This window comes from Ostrea edulis, chromosome 4 (assembly GCF_947568905.1).
Source record: "Ostrea edulis chromosome 4, xbOstEdul1.1, whole genome shotgun sequence".
Taxonomy (NCBI): Eukaryota; Metazoa; Mollusca; class Bivalvia; order Ostreida; family Ostreidae; genus Ostrea; species Ostrea edulis.
In genome coordinates this window covers 10,137,218-10,160,440 of record NC_079167.1, presented here as the reverse complement: position 1 = coordinate 10,160,440, position 23,223 = coordinate 10,137,218, and the positions used below count along the sequence as shown (strand labels likewise).

The window sequence follows — 23,223 nt, the reverse complement described above, 5'->3', positions numbered from 1 at the left end:
AGAACTTTAATAACAAACAGAACTCTTCAATGTAAGAAGGAACGATTTTTTTAAGGAGATTAATTATTTTCCAAACAACTTTCAGTGTGTTTCAGTTCAACATTACTATTATAGTCTTTTATCAATAATAAAATTAACGAATTTTTTAAAAAAAAACAGAAACTGAAAAAAAAGAAGAAATACGTGTCAATTACTACTGATGTATTACTATTCATGAATATGTATGAGATGGCTATAATAAAATGTCATTCGAACATATTGTATTAGTAGTATTAATTAGAACAGCAAGGTCTATGATGCTGAAAATATTGTTTTATCTACAATCATATTTTAGATTTCGCGATATTGATGCTTTCCTGAAAATTAAAATAATAACAAAGATACACAATTCACAAGATTTACTTCAATCTGCTGAAAGAGAAAGGCTGAAGACTCCTGTATACTGAAGCTGAAATAAAATGCTTACCATGAAACTTACCACAGGTGCCATGAACCTTGTGGTTGAGTTTATGCAAAATAGACATCACAAAACATAGAGACCATTAAATACAACAATTGCAGAGGTTACACATTTAAGACTTGATGATACAGTTAAAATCAAAAGCATGCTATTGGTAGTGTGATAGGTTACACCTGAAAATGGCCAACTCCTGTGAAATTTTGTCACACTCCTTTGTATAATTCTGATCATAAACATTCTTAACTGTAAAACAGACAATAAGTATGGCTTCATATCTAATAATAATGAACACCCCCCCTCCTAGAATAACTTCATTTTCAAAAATATCTTAAAGGAAAAAATTAATTACATTTTCATTTAACTTGTATTATTTCATTTATGTAAAACCTTCTGAAAACATAATTTTTGATAGAGTCATTACGTTCAGATCTATGATGCACTTTTATAAAAAGTAAACATAAAATTAAGTCCTTTTTTCAAATTGTGAGACATAATACTCAATCCACAACCTGTACATGCAAAATAAAGCATCTGAAAGAGGATGCCTACTTTATACATGTTCAAATAGGACGTGAAGAGGCCTTGGACTACATAAAAGCATAATGTCTAGATAAAAGCAGCTGTAAACTAACTCTGAGTCACCCTGATTCTATACAGATCATCATAATACAAATATGACAGATGCAAACAATTTTAGCTTTAAAATATTTTAACATCATACTGGAAATAACATTTATAAATAATGATCCGAGTACCTGAAAGGAAACCTTGAGCTACAAAAGTACAAATAAACACCTAGCATCTCCTCTCCATGGACATTCCAGAAATCTGACCATCTTAAAGAACTGATGTATACATTCAAGAATTAATTCACATATCCTGTTAAGCAAAATTTCCCCCCAAAAATTTACTGGTGTAGAAAAATCACAGGCTTCTTCATATTTACTGCTTTCATCGTTCATCAAAATTTGATAATCTGCTAATAACATTTCAAAGAAACTCATGATGTCATTACCATTTAATAGGATTAGATTTAGCACTTTAATATGTAATATTTAATATTTTATCTTTGACAAAAATATCTATTATAAAAGGTTTAATCATCACTGATGGGATAAAACACAATCATGGGATTAATTTTAGTAACATTTCTGCTACCTGCTGAAAACAAATATCTGCTACAGAACATGTTTAATGAAAGAAAGTTATTTCTAAAATGGATTAGTAAAAAGAGGATAATCAGAACTAATCCATTGTGTCCTCCTTTCAGGGACAATGAAAAGATGCTTTGTTTAAAAATGGGTTTCCTTATGTTCATCACAAAAAATAAAACAGCCAAGCTGAAAACACTTTAATACTCCTCCTATGGCTATGTGATTTGCCACTGAATAATAACATCATCGTAAAAATATCCTTAACATTCATTTATGGTCTTGGCCATCTTCCTCCATGGTGACCTCCTCTGGGAGGTGGTCTCATTGGCATTCCTCCACCTCTTCCACCAAAAGGAGGAGGACCTCTTCCTCCAAAATGTGGTCTCCCACCTCTCATACCACCTTGATCACCCAGTGGACCACGTGGTCTGAAAGGAGGGCCTGGGGGTCCGGGTAGGCCACCTGGAGGAGGGGGTCCAGGGGGGCCTCCAGGGGGAGGACCCGGTGGGCCACCTCTTCCGGGTCCTCCAAATCTCTGATCTGGATGAGGTCCTCTTCCTCCAAAACGTGGACCTCCAAATCCATCAGGTCTTGGGAGGAATCCATCTGGGCGGGGAAATCGGTCTCCCATCGGACCAGGCGGTCTGAATGGTAGTGGGGGTCTTTGACCTGGTGGTCCACCTCTACCCATCATGGGTCTTGGGGGTCGACCACCAAATCCTCCACGCTGAGGAGGGAAACTACCTCCATCCATTTTGGGTCCACCAAAATTACCTGAGAACTGATTATTATCTTGATTTTCCGGCCATTTATTTGACTTATTGTCCTCATCAGAGGGTACTGTTGACTGACCACCCTCTGAGCCATGAGACTCTTGTTGTTCATGTTGCCGCTGAATACTTTGCTGGATAGCCTGAACCTTGGCCATTACCTCTTGACTAACTCCACTTTCAGCAGCTGCTGTAGTATTACTGTCCTCAGGATTATCCCACTTACTTGGTCTTTTCCTTTCTCGTCTTCGTTTGTCATTGTTTTGGGCCGCGTCTGATGAGGTTTTATCAAAGTCTGAACTACCATATTGATTTTGATTAGCGTCTTGTCCGTAATTTTTCCCTCTACCAAAGTTATCTCTTTGTTCTGCACTACTGGGCCTAGCTTGATCTCTGGATGGTTTAGTCTGATTATAAGAAAATTGATCATTTGATCTACTAAATCCTGAGCCTTGAGAGGGATTGGAATGAGGCCGCGCTCTTCCCTGTTGATCATTGAAGCCTCCACTGCTATTTGGTCTGCTATTGCTATGTTGTTGGCTTTGGTTTTGCCAGTTTTTCAAAGTTTCAGCAAGATGTGCCTGATTTGCTGCAGTATGTTGTGCTAGAAGTGCATTAGCAGCTTCTGCTCTTATTGCAGCTTCTGCTAGATTTCTTTTTTCCTGCAAACCTTTAACTAGGTCTGGTTGAGATGCGGCAACATGAGCAAAGGCCTGGCCATACCCTGGGATTACCGCTGCTCGTTCCGTTGCACCAGCTAGCCCTGCAGAACTAATCAGCTGAAGGTTGGAACCACCAAAGGCCACTGGCTGTCCCGCCAGAAGGTGACCAGGTGGAAGGCCTAATATACTCTGTGTATTTAATTGCTGGGGATCAATTCCAAAAGGGGCAGTGGCTCTGGCCCATTGGGACTCCTGTTTAATTTCTTTCCCTTGCACAAAAGCTGCCATTGGGGGCTGTGGCGGTTCATCGTCCTCATACTCTTGTTTGAGTAAGTCCAAAGCACTAGAATTCCCACTGCTTTCAAACCTACCCCTTTTCTCTGGAGGTTCACTATCCCTTCCAGCAGGTGCTGTATGCTTTCCATGCCTCTCAAAATCCCTGGTTCTGCTCTGCTGGCCATAATCCTGACCTTGGTTGTAGACACTTTGTTGAAATCGATCTCCATATTTAGTTTGAGGTAATGGTGGGGCATTACTTGCTTGGTTTGTAAATGAGCCACCCTGAATAAAACAAATGTTCTATTACAAAGTGCAGGGGTTAGCAAAAACATAACAGCTGCAGTGCTTGTGCTTTTTTTTTTTAAAATCCCATTTTACTTTAATGTAATTAATGTGTTTCTGATTCTGCGTGGACCACATAAACTCGGTATGACAGCAGTAAAAATCCCAACTTAAGTCATTTTGGTAAGATATCAACGCACATGTAATAAAATTTTCTGAGTCTGCAAGATTTACTAAAGATACTGAATACCATTCCATCCATAAAACAACAATGAATAATTATCGATATTATTGAGTACTGCAGCTGCTATATACATAACATTAGTCCATTCTCTACACACCTTATATATCCATGTCTCACCTACGAAATGGAATAATTAAGATATTCAAATGGTCTCTTTTGTTTAGGGGGGAAAAAACAACTGAAAATATGTATTGTAAATAAAAACCTTTAACCTAGCACTAAAACCATTTGACAAGTTCACCATGCTGAAATACAACTTTTTTTTATGCCAAGTCATAGAAAAACAACCCTGTCTGAATTGAAGAATCAAAACTCACAACATCTACACCATTGTCAAACAAGTTAACATTTCTCTGAAAGGGGCATTTCCAACTAATAAAATTTAAATTTACAAAAAGTGGAGGGAGAATATTTCAATGTTGCTGAAAAGGGGATTAGTGAATAGAATTCTATCTATATATACATAGAACTGGCATGCAATTCCTCCACCATCACTGCAGGTACAATGCCTGCCAAAGCCTCCTGTTTCAAACCAAGTCAAAAGTCCTGACTATCATACAACAAATAAGTGCCAACAGCTATCATTAACTCTTCACAATACACATTACTTGCAGGAAATGTATTTTATGGTACTGCAAATTACCTTCATAATAAGATTATATAAATTACACTGTATGTTACAGTTTAAAACTTAACTCAGTATATCTTTAATTCACTTGCAACAATTTTTTAAACATTCAAATAAATAACATATATATCTCTTTAAAAAGAGTATGGAAACTTAGCATTATTTTATCAGTAAAATTTAAGAAATTTGAAAATATCTTTGATACCTGATATTTATAACTACTGGTACTTTCTCAAGCACAACCTTACATGTACTGAAAACTTTAACCCATTACAAATCAATCTAAAATATTCACAATAATTAACTTCATAAAAGTGCTAAACAAAATTTATGGTATTTTATTGAAGTTAATTCAAGAATTAGAAACATTGAGTGCAAGATAAGAACAATGAATGATAGAAATTAAATATAACTCAAGCACAATTTTCATATTACTTTGAATGTATTTCTTTTATAGACTTTTAAAATATATCATGTTCTTCATTTATCTTTCCTGGCATAAAAAGAAAATAAATTTCACCACCATTGTTGTTTACATCAAAATATATTCATCAGTCAATATGATAGAATGAACTTTTCATGCACAACATTTATGTATTAACAGTTTCTACCTCATTATCTTTTAATAATATAAATGCAAACAAAAGTTAGAAGTAAAGGCAGTTTTTCCTTGTACTCATGCTCACTAAAATCATATATTTTTTTCACCTATGTTAAACAACAGAACATTTCAACTTGAAGAAGTGCAGGGCTACGTCATCACAGACAAAATGTGCAATTGTTATACATGTATTTCACTTCCTGTAAAATAATAAGTGTCATTTGGCTACAGAAACTACCATTAACCTTGAAAGATATTCTTATCATCAAATTAAAATTCTGCCTTGCTTCCCTTTTAAACTATCATGCATTGATCATTTTTTTTATAAGATATAGCATTCTTTAAAAAGTTCTATGCCATTAGGAAAGTCATTACATTCACACTTCAATTTTATTTCTATCAACTAATATTACAGATTTAATACTATGGAGATTAATTTGAGTAAACTGAACAACTCAACTACAGAACATACAGAAATCAGAATGAATGAAGTTTTTTTGGTGATAACTATAAAATAAGTATAAAATTATTATTGTTTTACACTTCCACTCGTCAAACTAGCAATTATCATATACCAAATTGTATATTGAATTCGCCTACACTTCACTCGATACTTTTCTACCAAGTCAATAGCAAAATATCATTTCTTTTTTCAGTATCTACTTTGAAAATAATATACCCATGAATTTATTAGTATAGAGGTGCTTGGAGTCATAGTTTTTCATAACATGGGGAGTATGCTTATAAACTAAGCTGTAATAAGGTTGGAGTAAATTCAAGGTTTACGCTAATGTTGGGGTGTGGTTTCTTTAAAAAAAAAAAAGGCAACATAATGTACCCTGAAAACATATGATACAAAGAAGATGATGGAGGTATTAACGAATTCCTGTGTAATCTGAACAACTGTGTCCTTGCTACATATGACAAAGCACAAGAAACAAAGCAAAGTATTCGAAAAAAACGTATAACAAGAATATAAAATAAAATCCCATTATGTACAATAGTGGGGGTAAAACAGAAGAGATAACACTGGGACGTGAGCGACCACCTAATGGGGATGTTGAAAGTTAGTATCATTTACTGAAATCCTGAAAAGTGTGTTTGTCTACATATAACACAGCAACACATTGAACAATATACACGGTTTGGAGTCAGAACATCCTGACAGTGTAGAGAAAGAATCAATATTTGTACTGACTTTAATGAGAAACTATTGTACACATTTTCATACAGGGAAGCTTTTACTGTTAGGCAATATTAAGATTGAGGAAAGGCTAGGGCAATACCACCGAGGATCATAGACTCATTTGTCGCTATGTATAATGTAGATAAGCAAATGGGGTTTAATTGAAGCAATAACAAGATGTATAATCTTACATATATCTATTGTACACATCCACAAAAGAATATCTAGATTAACACAATGTACTCAACACTTTAAAATATATCATTCTTTTTGTCTTAAAAGCTATAGTTATCATATATAGCCTCTACAATCAAATTAAATTTAAAAGTACATATAGTAGTCTATCTATGTATTGATTGATTTTAACAATAAACAGGGCTTTTACTTGACAATATGTATAAGATGGAGGAGGTGGTATTGCCCTTACAATATTATTTATGCATACCTGGCGCATGTCAGCAGGTGGTTGGAAAGGTTTTTGACCAAATCGACCAGGCTGACCACGGGATGCTCCATCAATATTGTACCTAGAAATGACATTGAATTTCAGGGCTTGTTACTTCAATTCATTATATCGTTTGGACTAATTTTCATGGATTTTGTGGGTACCATAGCCCAAGACTTTAAAACCTCAACAAAATAAATGTCCTGAAACGATATCCACAAAATACAATTTCATCAAAATTCTAAAATCTTGGCCATCCATAAAATTGTGCCCTATGAATTGTATGATTCCACAGTATATGTTTTACTGTTAATACTTATACATACAAGCATTCAATACCTTTTAATAAATGTGATATACATCATAGCGTATCTGTAATATAATGTTAACCTTTCTATGACTGCCTGGACATCCCTCTTTTGTAGTTCCACATACTCAATGCTATCAAACAGGGGATCATTATCCTCAGGCAGTTTGAAGTTAGACTTCATCTCCATGACGGCAGATTCGGGCACAAATTTTCCTGCAAAATTCATCCACTTCATAGTAATACATTTTGTACACTAAAACTTCTTCTCCCCCTTGGAAATCATAACTTTAATCTATGAGTAGGTATTCGGAAAATATTTCACTTTTTTGTCAAAAGATGGACACTCAATGAGCAATCATTTTTATCAAGTTCTGAGGTTTGAAGCACATGTAAAATAATAACAAGAATGCACTAAATTCAAGTTACTGAGACAATAAAAAAAACTAGGAAGAATTGTTTTAGCACAATAAAACTGATGTCTCCCCTTCCATTTTCCATAGGTTTTTAAAAACATTTTTAGGGATCATCAAAAATGGCATGCGACTCACCAAAATACCAAACATCAAAGTCAAAAAGACTAAAAAGTTATGGACCGGACAAAAACAATGCCCCACAAATTATATCATTTGACATTCATATTAAAGGTCAAGGTCATCAAAAAAAAAAAGAAAAACAAGAGGCCCAGGGGCCTTATAGGTCACCTGAGTATCATATAACAACCTTCCAATGTTTGAATTAGGTTTGTGTTTAAATATAAAAATTTTACTTTTGGATGGAAGAAACATTGAATAGCTATGTGGTCATGAAGTACATGTGTCATTTTTATGTTCAATCAATAATCCTTTTTAAAAAACCTAGGTCTGAGACATCATAAAGAAAAGGGTTATTTACTCCTTAGATAAAACCAATATAAGAAAATTTTCAAAGAATTTCTACATTTTCACTATATGACCAATAGAGCCCCACCCTAACACAAGAACCCCTGCCCCAGGGGCCATGAATTTCACAATTTTGGTAGAGGGCTCAACGCTCATTATAATTATGCCCACAGTTTGGCTTCTTGATGTCCAGGAGTAAAGAAGAAGATTTTTAAAATTACACTCATTTTGATGGTTTTTGCCCCACCCCTCAGGCTCCAGGGGGGCAGGGACCACGAATTTCACAATTTTTGTTCCCCTCCACCCACAGATGCTATATGCCAAAATTGGTTGAAATTGGTTCAGGGGTTTCAGAGAAGAAGCTGAAAATGTTCAAATGTTAACGCACGACGAACGACAAAAACAGATAGCAATAGGTCACCTGAATGATTCAGGTGAACTAAAAAAGACACATGGTACACTGCCCGATCATGATATACCAATATCTCAAATATCAAAGGCCTATGTCAAAAGACAAAAAAGTTATGATCCGGATCCCCCCCCCCCTCTAAAAAAAGCCACAAAAATTCTATTATGTGACCATTACATAAAAAGTTAATGTCAAAGATAATAAAAATGGCACGCAACACACTGTCTTATCATGGTATACCAACATACAAAATATCAAAGGACTATGTCAAAAGACAAAAAAGTTATGGCCTGCACAAAAAAAAACAAGAGACCCATGGGCCACATCGCTCACCTGAGAAACCTTGGCCCATATTTAAAGATTTTCCCTATATATTCACATGTAAAACTTTGATCCCCAGTTGTGACCCCAACCTACCCCAGGGGACTATCTTGGACCTGCCCTAGAGTTGGAACATTTGTACTTTTCCTACCGAATCCCATACTCTTGTGATCACGAAATTCACAATTTTGGTAAAAGAAGATGATTTTTTAATATTCTACACACAGGGGCTAAGCCCGTTTTGGGCCCGAACTCTAATACCATAAAATATAGAATAAGGTCTAACTCTGACCCAGATAAAAACTACCCACTCAATCAAATGCCTAAAAAGTCAGAAACTAAGTGCGATATGTGTAATTTGTCAGTCTCCTTGCATAGATAAATGTTTTATCTACTTGTATGCCAAATTTCAAGCCACAGGTTCTTAAAATAACAGAAATATGATTCATCGTTCTCTTGATTTCATTCTTACTCGAACATAACACATTTACTGGTCCAGGTCACCAGGTGGATTTTTGCCTATGACAGCAGCAAAATTCAGACAAGTGTGTAAGAATTCGGACCTATGATCAATTAAAATTTCACATCAAATATACACTACTTACTTCCTCATAAAGATTTGGAAGGGTCGTTATCAAAAAGAACTTGAAAATGTTCAACTGTTAACACATTTAATCACTTATGACCATTTGGCCCCACCCTGGTATCAAAACACTTCCCCAGGGATCATGAAATTTACAATTTTAGCAAAGGGCTACCTGCTCCTTCTAAATATCCATTTAGTAATGATACCATTAAAGATGCTGTTATTTATATGTTTTACATATAAACACTATATATGCCAAGTTTGACCCATCTTCACAAGTCAAGGGTTATTGATTTGTTACCTCGCACTAACCCTTGTCGCTATTTAAAAGTTGGGCTCGAGAAGAAGCATATGATTGGTTTGCAGCCTGAAGCTGCAAACCAATCAGACAACGGCTTTTATAATCGGTCGAAAACAAAACTAAACAGTAAACACGCATGGCGACGGCATTATGGTGTAGAATTTGTGGCCAATTAGTACAAGACAGATACCGTCGATTGATTTTCGGGAGTTCGTTTTGCTTGAAGAAACAATTAGACGAGGTTTTGGGGTATGAGCCGAATGAAAATGATGGATTGTCGAAGTACGTTTGTCGACTATGTTTTAACAATTTAAACAAGTTGTCTAAAATTGACTACAAACTAAATAATAAACTACAACAATTAAAGGACGAAAAATGTGAATTATTGATTGCGTTACGAAATAATTTAACACGCAATGATGTTGAAAAGTGGGGCGACTATCAGCGTCACTGCATTTCCCCCCAAAATAATGGGAACAACTTCGTAAGATAGCGATTTACCACTGCCGGTTTTAGTCCCAATAAAAACATCTTTTTCTTCTCTGATACATGATATCGAAAGCTTTTGGTTTTCAGTCAAATGATCGATTTGATGTTTTTCACATATCTCTTCGTCAACGGACGCCATTTTTTACTTTCTGTTTATTCCCTTACCAAACTTTCATCTGAAACAAGAAATCCCATTGGCTGATTTATTTTAGCATATTGCGTCATCCTTTTTCTCGAGCCCAACTTTTAAATAGCGACTGATGTCAAGGGTTAGTGCGAGGTAACGAATCAATAACCCTTGACTTGTGAAGATGAGTTTGACCCTGCCTTCTAGTTAGCTGCAGAAGGTAGCCATGTTAGGTAGCCAGTCAATTCAAACCCTGTTGCTATCGTATTGGTATCTATTCATAAAATTCGTTATAAGTCATGTGTTCACTCTTCATTTGTTATCAACATGAATGATTAACAGAAATTAAAATATATAGTTTTTCTAAAGGTAAAATAAGCTCTTGACAAATGAAAATGCTACAAAAGCCCATTATGGTCCTTAACACTCCAGTGGAAGGGATGGGGACTGAACCAGATTAATGAAAGCCGCGTTGCCGTGAGTTTACCTATTTGAATAATTATTATTATTATTTAACGGAACTGGGATGATATATTATTTAAGATAATTAACTAAAATATGTTTGGGAATATTAGTTCACATCTAAACGTTATTGGTCAAGTATGAAAATGAATCGGAATTCGAATTGACTGGCTACCTAACATGGCTACATCAACAAACGAAATCATTTGAAGCTGTGAGTTTTCGATTCGTATGGGGCTTTAATGAATATTTGAAGGTATGTTTGGACACAAGTATAGTTGGAAAATATGTTTAGAATTTTTTTATATTAAATTTATGTGACAGCAACACAAGAATACAACGATATCAGGCCTCAACCATGCACAGCTTTTTGTGCGCCGTAAATCAAAGGTTTTTATAGGGAGTGGATCTGTAGCTCTCTGTCCGTCACAATATTTTTTTCAGAGAGCTACAGTTCTGCAGCTACCTTCTAGTTAGAACCTCTACCCCAGGGATCATGAAGTTTACAATTTTGTAGAGATGAATTTTGAAAATTGGTAATTTTTTGACCTGCCCTAAAGCCACAGGGGTGCAGAAGTCCTGAAATTTACAATTTATGTTCCCTTGTTCCAAAGATCCTTCATACCAAATTTGAAAAGAATTGGAAAGGTAGTTATCAAGAAGTTAAAAATGTTCAATTGTTGACAGATGACGACAGACACAGACCAGTAGCAATAGGTCACTTGAGTGACTCAGTTGACCTAAAATCATAACAAAGTACAAACCATCTTCAACTGTCCGTTTCTCAGATCTTCTCATCAATTCAGCATCATCTGGCTGAACTATCATTGCTCGTCGGAAAAATCCAGAAAAATTTTTCATCTTCCTTTTTCTTGCCGATTGGTATACATTAGTTTGATCCAATATGTAGTTTCTGCTTTTACTTTTTGCTGTTCAAGAAAAATTTATAGATCGAACATTAATGAAATGTATAATGTGCAAAAACAAATACATTTACTTCATTGATACTGTAATAAAATAATACAATTCAATACATAGATAAGCGTAGGTATATTTCCACCTTACCAATCTCAAAAAGTTTGTTGAGAGCTTTTGTGGCCCTGTCAATAAGGACTTCCCACCGACCATGGTAATTGTTCTTCCTAGGCAGTCCCATCACTTTCATCTTGTCTATCAGTGTGTCTGTACCAATGATATTATATCTCTTCTCTGGATAACTCTTTTTCATGTTTTCTGCCAGAGTTGTCTTCCCTGCACCCGGTAAACCAATTATCATAATCATCTACAATGCAAGAATCAATAAATATGATCTAATGTCCCATAGAATTTTCTGGGTATTAATATCATAGAATTATTTAACATTTTTGAGGTAATTACAGGGCTTTTCCTACGTGAAAAGTACAATATTCAAGGGTAGCTAAAGCATCATATTGACCAAAATAAAAAAAAAAAAAAATGTAATGATTCTCATACATGTACATGACTGAATAATCAAAAATATTGAAACTGGCTACTAGTCTAAGAAATGATAGCCAGTCATCTATCTTTCTTTATAGAAATAGTGCAAGGCAAGTTGATAATGGTTATAGATGCTAGTTTTTGTTTATTATATGATTGAATAACTTAATTAAAACATTGAAAATGGCCACTAGAGTTTATCAAACAATACTTGACTGGCCATTTTTGCTTACAGTTAGAAAGCAAGACCCACTTAAAAGGGATTAGAGACACAAGTTTTCATTGGAAAATTAAACATCTAATATAACCAATCATATCAATTTGTAAATTTCCAATTCATTTTTGGTCCAACATTAGAAAAATCAAATGTTATATGCACCTAGAACATGTTGAAGACACGTGGAGGTGAACATGACGTTTTATGTTTTTTAATTTGCTAGATCTCGGCCATCAGAATTTTTCAATCAAATAAGAAAAAATGTATTTACAGTCTAAAACCTAAGATTTAATATTACAATGTATGTCTTCCAGACAGTATAGGAAAATTTTGAGGCAACAAGCTCAACCTTTCAACTTTGACTCCTTACCTCACATTCATTCTTTTTCTCTGGAGCATCCATGCTTTTCACTTTCTCTAGGACCTGCTGCACATAATTGTATCCTTGAGGAGGTGGATACCATGTACCTTCTTGTCCAAGATTCATGCGGAATCTGTAAATAGATAACAAATTTTATTAAATAAAATAATTTTGCATGTTGTAAATGGAAGAAAATGATCGCTACTTTGCATTATGTGAGTTCTACCTTGAGTTCTTGGTCAGTATGTGTGGAAACAAAGCTTTTTCTTTGATGCCTGGGGTAAACCCATGCAGTGTGTGAGCTATTCCTAACCACTGGCCATTCTTCATGTACGATATCGTAGGTGGCTGACTGTCCATATCTAGCAATGCACCAATCACATCCCCCTGTCCAAATTTCTCACCATAAGTAATAAACTTGCAGTTTTGTGAAAATTTCCCAGTTCCTCCATACCCATAAGAATAAGGCTCCTCTCCTATAAAAATACAATATTGTCTATAAAATATAATTCATTTTTGTTAAGAATAAATGTCTCCCCAGCTAATCAAATTGAAAGTGCTCCAAAATACAACTCCCTCTCCTTAGTGTACTGCATGGTCTGGAGGAGAAAGCAGGAACATAGACATTATGAACAGCACTTTGTGAATTGAGAAAAAAAGATTCAACATCAATGTGACCAATGTCATTGCTGTATATGATACAAAAATGACTGTTATGCTGAAGTACCAGTAGGAAAGTGTACCCCTGTACCCGAAAAAAGCTTTAAAACACTCCTCTTTGATCTACAGTAAATTGTAGGAAAATATTAGATCCCTCGTCAGAACAATGTGAACATCTTTAAATGATATTGAAGTACAGGCTGTCCAGCACCCTTGGACAAAAAATAAGGGCAAATTTTAGGGGTAAAATTTTAAAAAACTAGGGCTAAATTAGGGCTAAAATTAGGAATTTTTAACCAAATTGTGGAAGTTTTAATTATTTAAAAGGACTTACCTTGTCAAATTTGACAATAAAGAAACTCACATGACACACAAATAAGATGTAAGTACAGGAAGGGCGTATTCCAGTGTTCCATGGTCTCAGCTATTATTGGCTATAACCTAAGATCTCAACTCTTTATCACAAAGTCACAACCAATAAACAAGCTTGACACATGGATCCACAGGTCAACTGCCTTTCACTGCATCAGCATTATCTGAATAAGAACTGCAATCTACGTTAATAACACACATTTTGTATGAATGCATTTTGATTTTTCAAGACTGATAAAAAAGTAGGAATTGACATGAAAAATAAGGGCTTTTTTAGGATTTCCCCTTGAATTTTACATTTTTTTTAAGGAATTTTAGCAAAACTGAAAAAAATTAGGAATTTTTAGGAATTTTAGGGCCGCTGGACAGCCTGGAAGTACTGTACAACATTTCATGGCTATCCAATAACCCATAAAGGAGAAGTGTTAACAAACTATTTCAATTCCTCCACCTCTCTAAAATCCACTATAACTTTAACGATAAAAAATGGATCCTATCCTGAAAATATGCACATCAGCAAATGGCAATAAAGTATTGTACAAAGTTTCATGTCTATTGGATATGCCATATTTGATATAGGAGAAGTATTCACAAGCTATATTTACATCCTCCACCCCTCTTAGATCCACAAACTTTAAGGAAAATAATTGGATCCTCCTGTCCAGACAATATGCACAAAAATGGCAATGAAGCATTCTACAAAGTTTCAAGTCTATCCGATAAGCCATATAGGAGAAGTGTTCACAACATTTTGTGAGACGGACGGACGGACAGAAAGTACAAAAACAATATGTCTCCCCCTGAAAGCGGGGAGACATAATTGTTACTTTGTTCTGATTTGGTTTCTTCAATCCTTTTCGAGCTTGATGACACAAAATTACTAGTTGATTCTGATTAGGCTAAGGAGAACTTTCTAGGGAACTCCCTAAAAATGTCTGAATAAATTTTGGGGAAGGTAATTTATGATCGCTTGTCATGTAAAATGGAATCACATGATACAGCCACTTTATATAGAAAATAATGATCAGTGGGATTTAATAGTCACTTGACATCGAGTTGCTTTATTAAGGGCTAACCAAGGCAGTTTAAACAATATGAATTTACAAATGAAAAGATTGGAATGAGTGCCCTGCCCTTTTTGAAAACCTTGCTGGAATATTACTACAAGTTCATATATTGTATATACAGTATATCATACCAAGTTGAAGAGAGCACTCTTCAAGTGACCAGCCCACCCTGATGATGTGGGGATCTTTCTCCTGGTGATCAGTGCCAAAGTCAGTCTGTTGGTGCTCTGTCACTTGAATCTCATAGTATGCCTGAAAATCAATGTAATTAATCTCAATGTAAAATTAATAAAACAACAACCACACACACACCCTCTAAAGAAAACCCAACAAAACAATGTCATTGTTTGGAACTGAAATAAAAATTTCCATTAAAATGATCTTATTCACATACTATATGACATCCATAATTTTCTAAACATAGACAGCAGAACACTGACCTTGCCCCGATAAACTCCATGAGTGGCCTTGACTCCAGACCAACAAAAGCAGAAAGCTGAAGGGTCAGACAATGGATGAGCACCGTATCTGTAATACAATGTACATCAAAGATTTATTTCAGGACTTCTATAATACAGTTCAATTTCTCTTCCATTTAATAATTTGCAGAGTTGTCGAAAACTGTCAGTCCTGTCGGCAAGGCCGGTAAAAAAAATCTCTGGACCGATAACTTGCTAGAAAATGTCAATCCAAATGACTGGTTAAAAATATTGGGTGTGATCCAATTATTTTAAAGTTCAGGATGTACAAGTGAAGGTCACTCAAACAACATGGCGGATGATCACGCAGCCGATCAAATTTGTGAATGGTTCTCTACCCAGCAAGAAAAGACGGTCATGGTACCCCAGTGGTAGTTTGTAACTGGAAGATTGTAAGTTTGAGTTCTGCTTGTGTCATAGCCATGTCAAACCTAAGATGTAAATATATCCTCGCCAAATGCTCGGCATTTAACAGTGACAGTCACTTTCTTTCGGATATGACCTCCATTGGCTTCAATGTCACGGCAGGTTTTAACATGTGAAAGAACCATCACTACTATAGCCTCAAGTCAGAGTACAAAGCGTAGGTCTAAATTTGTGGTATTTTCACCTACAGCTGGTGACGTCTCAATATGAGGGGAAAATTCCCGACGGGACGTAAAACAAACAAACAAGTTGCTAAGGAAAGAAAAAAGGCTGAACCTGGACCACTTAAAAAAATTACGAAGGCTTCCATGGTGTTCATGAGTTCTAAGATGGTTAGAAAACTGACCGTATTTGGGTGGACATGAGTGGGAGATGCATTGCTGTTAAAACAATAAAAGGCATTTTGGTGCAGTTCTTTTTTTTCTTTTTTTCTATGCAATACAAGGTACATGTATCTGGTTTGAAAAAACTTTGTCTGGTCTGACTGAACCTTTAGCTCTCTCAGACCAAATGTCTGACATTGATTTAAAAATTTCGACAACTCTGAATTTGAGACAACACAACTTGAGACACGATTAATAATAGACTACAAACCCATCATCATCCAGCACCAGATGTAGATCACTGTTGTAGTCATCTAACATTACAATGGATTTCTCTGATGCCTCGGTTTCTGCTTGGTGCATCATTTCTCCCATACCATACATACCTGCCAGACTGAAATAAAAAAAAAACCCACCCACATTGTAGGCCCCACTAATAGATATCAAAATCACTGATTTATCAAATAGATACTAGTTCATTTTGGATAGACCATAGTTAGAATTGCTGTTATTTATATAAGCGAGTACTACTGACTAGAAAATAGTGAATCTTTACCTTGCTGCTCGTCCACCATCTGCATAAGCAATCTTAAGTGCAGCATTGGGATCAAGTTGTAACATTTGTGGATGTTGTGCAAGACCTTGAGCTGCTGAGCTCAAGGACAAAGCCTGTAAACCACCGTGTGACGGAGCAGCTGCAAATCTCTGAGTTGCTGCCAGGGGTAAACCGGGAAGGAATGCTGAGTGACCTAAAGCTGTAGGTCCTCCTAAAGCTGCCTGACCATACATACTCTGTCCTAGAGCTGTTTGTCCTAGAGCTGTTTGTCCTAGTGCTGTTTGTCCTAGAGCTGTCTGTCCTAGTGCTGTCTGACCTAATGCATTATGCCCGAGTGCAGTCTGCCCCAGTGCTGTTTGTCCTAGAGCAGTTTGTCCCATTGCAGCCTGTGCTACGAGAGCAGGACTGACTCCCGTTTGTCCAATAGCACTCTGACTAAAAGCAGCCTGGCTTAAGGCAGTCTGTCCTAGAGCTGCTTGGCTAACAATACCACCTGGGCCTAAAGCTGTTGTTCCTAATGCTGTTTGACTCAACGCTGCCTGCCCTAAAGCAGCCTGGGCTCGCTGTGGTTGAACTCCTTGTGGTAACCGCACAGCCATCATGTATGGCTGTGGAACCATCATGGGCAGTAACCCAGCTGGATACTGATTCATACTGACTGGCAGCTACAAGAAACCACATTAAAAATAAATTGAACATGTAATATATTTTTGTCCAGCCTTCAAGGAGGCAAAACCGTTAACTTTAAGTATGCCTAATAAATAATCATCATTTTGTGACTTTTGAGATTTAGTGCCACATTTGTTTGATAAATGTAAGAGTTCTTTCAATTTCCACTAGAACTTCAAATCCCAACCTATTCCTTTGATCTGGAATGAAATCAAATAGTTTACATTGTATAAGTTATCATATATAATAGATACATTAACCATGTTACTTTGGAAACAAAAAAATCTTAATTACCTATTACCATATATAATATGTACCTTTATAAGCGATTGAACTTTATAATTTGTGAATTTTCATTTCCTTAAAGGAAGTTAGCTCCTCTGATCCAGGGCTTAAATGACCCTTTTTGGAACAGGGTCCGATACCTTTCTCAGTTGGGAATTTTACATTGAAAAACTGTTATTTTGGGAAAAGTACTCAGACAAAAATGCATTAAGGTATAATTGGACTCCTTTTGACTTCCAACGCCGACATTATTCAAATAATCAGTGGCCAAAACATTAGGTTTACGTAACAATTTTGAAAAAAAAATTTGTGGGCCTGTGAAGAAGATTTATGAACAATAAGGCTACCCTGCTTTGATTTGTTTTCATTGTTTGGGAATTTGATAAAAAAAACAAAAATTGGGGAAAATCCCTGTTTAGCATTTGGAGTGGGCCTTACTCCCGCCCCCTACAGACCCTTAAAAAAAAATCCCTGAACAGTATTCCGTAAATAAAATAAAACAAAAACTATCATTATGTTCTTATATTTCATTTAGATAAGTGAACTTTATACATCTTATTTAATAATTAAACACTCATTCCCAAGACGATTATACGTAACAACACATGCAGATACCATTTTTACTATGCTTGTGAGCTGATAATTTGAAAATTTTCAATCAGAATTTGAAATAAACCAGTCAACTTTCAATTGGGAATGTGTCCCTTTACAGGACTTGCGTGCAAGGATAGTAAAGCCCTGTGAACTCAGCTTCTAAGCAAAACTGCATTGAGGAATCTGTAAATGTGAAGAACTGTTTCAATACTTACTTCATTGGTCATTTAGCATCACTACATACCTAATTAATTGATCATCATTCAAGTCAATTGGTTAAAATATCAAAATTGTTGCCATATTTCTAAATTATTATTCTTTAGGGATGTGACTGAATTCCTCAGAAATCAGAGGAAAACTGGTCAAAAAGGGAGGAAAACACCTCATCCTACCTGGAAAAATATCATTTTCTGCCACTTTAGATTAAATCCAGAGCGTTTCATTTTTTTCGAAAATTGAGCAAATCAGAGGATTTCCTCTGAAAAGAGGAAAAATCACACCCCTGACTTTAGTCAAAATACTTAACAGAAATTTTCAATTTACATTATACATATACAGTGTATAAGCTAGTTTAATTCATCCACGTAAAAAACATCTTGCAGATGTTTAATATAAAATTTCCGTAAATTATAAATGTTAAGTTTTATAATGAATGTTAAAGACACACATACATCAGTGTACCGTATGTACTCGCCTATAAGTCGGATTTTTGGGAGTCAATTTTTGGTCCAATACTCTATGTCCGACTTATAGGCACGTCCTAAGAAGATTGGTATTTTTCTAGGCAGTGTAATGTAGTGTTTTTTAAACAACTCTGACGATTATGATGGACTACCACACAAATGATTATTATTCACAAATATCTAGACATAGTGTATTGTTTATGTATTTTAAAATTATATATAAAGTACAAGTATTTACATATTTTTATCTTGTTAAAAATTATTTACATACCGGTAACTAATACTTTCAATTCAACTTATCTATCGTTTATCGGTAAAATTGAATTACGAACCCGATTTAATATTGAAATATTCATAATATGTATACCAGCTGAAATATATTTCATAAAAGATCAAATATTGTTAACAGATAATTTAGATCATCATTCTTGACTCTTAAAAACTCTATTGTTGATACAATGAATTATACTGGAATCCCACAATAACAGTTTTCGCGAGGTGCATGCCACTAAGTAAATACGGTGTCAGGTACTGGTAATTAGGAGACCATAATTGCTTAGGTAAACAAGGGGGTCATCGTCCATAATAGATCAAGGGTTGCGTTGAAACCCCAAGTACATATGGCTTGGATATTGTGCACCTCATAATTATTAATTTCTCAAAAATATTTTTTGAAACATAGGTAAAAACACTAGAGCATTGACTTGAAATTGTCTACCGATTCTGACAAAATTTGTACCGACTTATATGCGGGTCAATGGCAAATTCCTACAAAATAACCTTACAAAATACAACCGACTTATAGGCGGACCGACTTATAGGCAAGTATATACGGTACACATCATACATGTACATACTAATAATTAAGATTTTTTGTTTCCAAACTAACATGGTGAATTTACAATGGCATTAAATACTAACACATGAAAGATAAACTATTTGATTTCATCCCAGATGATGGGAATAGTTTGAAATTAAATTCAGTTTTGAATAAAATTCTAAACATCGTCAGTTCATGTGAGTTTACAGTTTCATTTTCATCATATATCCAGCTCGGTGGTGTAAAACTAAAACCTGGTGACAAACACCCCCCCCCCCCCCCCCCCCCCCCCCCCCCCCCAACAGCTTGATTATTCATAGGCTTTAGAATGGATCTCAATGTATCGGTCACGAAAAAAAAAAGGGGGGGGGGGGGGGGTAACATATAACAAACATTAATCTACATTAAATATTCGGGCACTGCAGGACGTTGATGGGGAGATCCGGACTTTGGGGCCAGAGGACCAATCCAAAAGACATCTGCCCGGTCACATGGTGGAATGGGCTGGGGTTGTAGAGTACCCTAAAAGACTAGGATCCCTTCGGCACCTTTGGGTGTACCTGGTAGAGGAATGGTAAAGGACGTTCCAACCTAGACTCCAAGCCCCCTCCCATTCTGAACATGACATGGACCCCCCCCCCCCCCAACCATATCTTGGCTGTGCTTGCGTCTTGTTGGATTTTCTCTGGTGGGCTTTGGCCCTACCTACCTGGTTTTCCCCTGAGGAGTGCCTCTGGGTTGAATGTTATGCACCCATTCAAATTAATACATACTATTCCCAAGTTCATGCCAGAGTAGGCTGTGGACCCTATCCTTTCGAAAAAATAGGGAAGTGTAGTAGTTGAGGCGAGTTGCTCTGGGAATTACTTGCCCATTAACCGTAATGATGTAGGCCATGTGCGGGGTGTGCACATGGCCCAGTGGATGCATGTGTTTCATTTTAATGGGATACTCACAGCTGACCAGTCCAGATTGTGGATGAGACGGTATCTGGTATAGAGTACAGACTCTAGAGATCAAATGAGGTGAGCCTCTCTCTCCCTCAGGAGATCCCACATATAAGACAAAGACCATATATATATATATATATATATTTCAAATGCAGTTTGTATCTTGTGTGATCCTCTTAAATTTACGTCAAATGACTGTATCCCATTTCCATTCTCAATAACCGTGTAGCATGTGACAGCATGGCGAGAATTCCATCATCATCGAAAGCAACTTTATTTAGATTTCCCTAGATGGTTGAGCAGTCTAGTGCGCTGGTCACACGCGGTTAGGAGATTTGGTTCTGCATGTTGTGAGTTCAACCCGGACAGGGCAACGTTTTTGCAATTTAACGGAGAGAAAACTCGAGGGTTCTGACAATGCAGACAGGGGCGTTAGACTTAGGGATGAAATGATGCATCACGATGCGGCCGAATCGCGATGTAGTGGCCTCGATTTGATGTTCGATTTATTCGTAGTCTGTTTCGGTTCGATACGGTTTTAAATCATAGCACACATTGCTCTTGATAACACGGTTTCTGATTAGCCAATGGAATTGAAAATTGCCCAATCAACACACGAGTAAACTTTGCTGTATCAAAATGGACGTATTCGAGTTGACAAATGCACCTCCAATGTATAAATCCTGGGTATGACGACATTTCGGCTTTAGGACAAGTGATAAGAGTGTTGCATTATGTTAAACGTTTTTACAATATGTAGAATTTATTTGCAGAGAGCAATAAATACAACGAAACATGAAAAAAATCTTAGCATTATGAAGAATTTGGTACATGCTATTGTATCGAATCGAAAATCATCGAAATTCTTTCTATAAAATTGACAACACAGTCAAGAAATTGCATATCAAAGTTGCTGCATAAGAAGGGAGCAGTCTGAAATCCAATGCATATGGTGAGTGTTTTTCTTCTGACTAATTTATATATTTGCTGAAGTATCAGACATTTTAGCACTTTTTCTTCTTTTCACGTGAAACAAAGAGATGTACTCCAAGGGTATTTTTCTCAGTTGTACGGGTATATTTACTCTCACTATAGAGGGATAATCACATTTTCGTGAGAATATCTTGCTGCAAGGGAAGTGTTCCCAACCTGTACAGTGTTTAATCCAGCATTTAGATGTTACTATCCATTTTATATGTAAGGGGAATTTTTGAGAATGCAGTCATGAGCTTCCACGGATAGGGGACATCCATAGAATATGATATCAACAAATTATTAAAGCCATATAAATTGATTGATTACTCATTTTATCTATATTGTAAGAGTCTGACAATTATAGAAAATGACTTAGAATATATGAAAATGATTTTTGTTGAAAATTCTCAAACAATTTTGTGAAGTTTCTACAAATGAAGGGGATTTTTTACCTGTGGAAGGGGAAATATCCATATGTTGCCAAAGGGGAACGGTACCTTTTACCGGTAGTAAAAACAACCTAGATAAATCCCTGCTGTATAATAGTGAATTTCTCTGTGCTTTATTTTATATAATATATATATATATATATATATATATATATATATATATATATATATATTCTAATACACTTCCAGTTGTAAATTATTGAATGTTATTCCAGGGATAAGATTTAGACAATCTGAATTTGACCCCCCCCCCCTTTTCCCAGGAAAAGATTCCGGATAACTAATAATAGTAATATATTCATAAATGCGTCAACATATTAATTCGATGGTTTGTTATCAATTTTTACAGACAATCTACACTGAACGCAAACTGCATACATTTTCAACTACATATATATGTGTGTGTGTGGGTATAGGCCTATATACAATTTAAATTTATACGCATTTGAATAATTTTCAATGTCGTGGTGCAGATTCGACGTACATGTGTAGATCAGTTCATGTTCGCACTTGTATCGAACAGATATGCCATGAAATAGCGAAAAATATAAAATTTTAAAAAGTTGGTTCATCTTAAAATAAACATTTGCTTTACCTGTCTGAATGGAAAGATGGAATTGCACAAAGTATTTCTTCTTTAGTTCTTATCGCGGCGTCATCTCTTTTCAATAATAATGGCGTCCTCGGTCGTTCAAAATTAAGTCGTACGTAGATCTATATTTCGATTTTCGAGCTTGGATTTTCGAGTGAATTTCAATGTGATAGATCTATAGGTTTTTAAAAAAATTGGTTTCAGTGTTGTTGATTTTTTTTTGTCTTCGCTTCAATATATGTTATCAGTTTGACCGCTTATTTAAAACTTTGTCTTAAGGACAAAGCCTGAAGGACAAAGGATCATGTAGAACTTTGTAAAACTATCTCTCCGAGGCTAAATGTTCGAATATTGTTAAAAACCATATTTGCAACAAAAATTTCCAATGAAACCACCTTTACTTTTGCAATATTAACTAATTCAATGAGAAAACAACCCAAAATAGATAAATTCTTCAAAAACGTCTAGATATGGCACGCCAAATTCACAAAAATGAGCTAAACATAGTTTCACATTTGATAAACTAGGTTTATCGACTGTAAACTATAGTTTACGAACTGTAAACTATAGTTAACGATTCGTTAACTATAGTTTTCATCCGTAAAACTATATTTAACGGTTGTAAACTATAGTTTACAAATGCTAATCCAAGTTTATCTGTCTTTAAATAAACGTTAACAATAGATTTTGCTG

At 35.6% G+C, this 23,223-nt stretch overlaps 1 protein-coding gene across 1 annotated transcript in view; it reads right to left on the bottom strand.

The window, feature by feature from the left end:
* Positions 1-383: 383 nt before the first annotated feature.
* LOC125672033 (uncharacterized) overlaps positions 384-23,223 on the bottom strand; it is a 53,619-nt gene continuing 30,779 nt past the window's right edge. The window contains exons 19-29 of the mRNA XM_056161930.1: positions 16,514-17,178; positions 16,229-16,351; positions 15,170-15,257; positions 14,861-14,981; positions 12,857-13,106; positions 12,640-12,763; positions 11,660-11,876; positions 11,359-11,523; positions 7,102-7,234; positions 6,712-6,793; positions 384-3,607 (exon numbers count right to left, since the gene is read on the bottom strand). Of these exons, the coding sequence (XP_056017905.1) occupies positions 1,886-3,607; positions 6,712-6,793; positions 7,102-7,234; positions 11,359-11,523; positions 11,660-11,876; positions 12,640-12,763; positions 12,857-13,106; positions 14,861-14,981; positions 15,170-15,257; positions 16,229-16,351; positions 16,514-17,178 (3,690 nt within the window). The 3' untranslated portion in view covers positions 384-1,885. The remainder of the gene's footprint in view (positions 3,608-6,711; positions 6,794-7,101; positions 7,235-11,358; positions 11,524-11,659; positions 11,877-12,639; positions 12,764-12,856; positions 13,107-14,860; positions 14,982-15,169; positions 15,258-16,228; positions 16,352-16,513; positions 17,179-23,223) is intronic.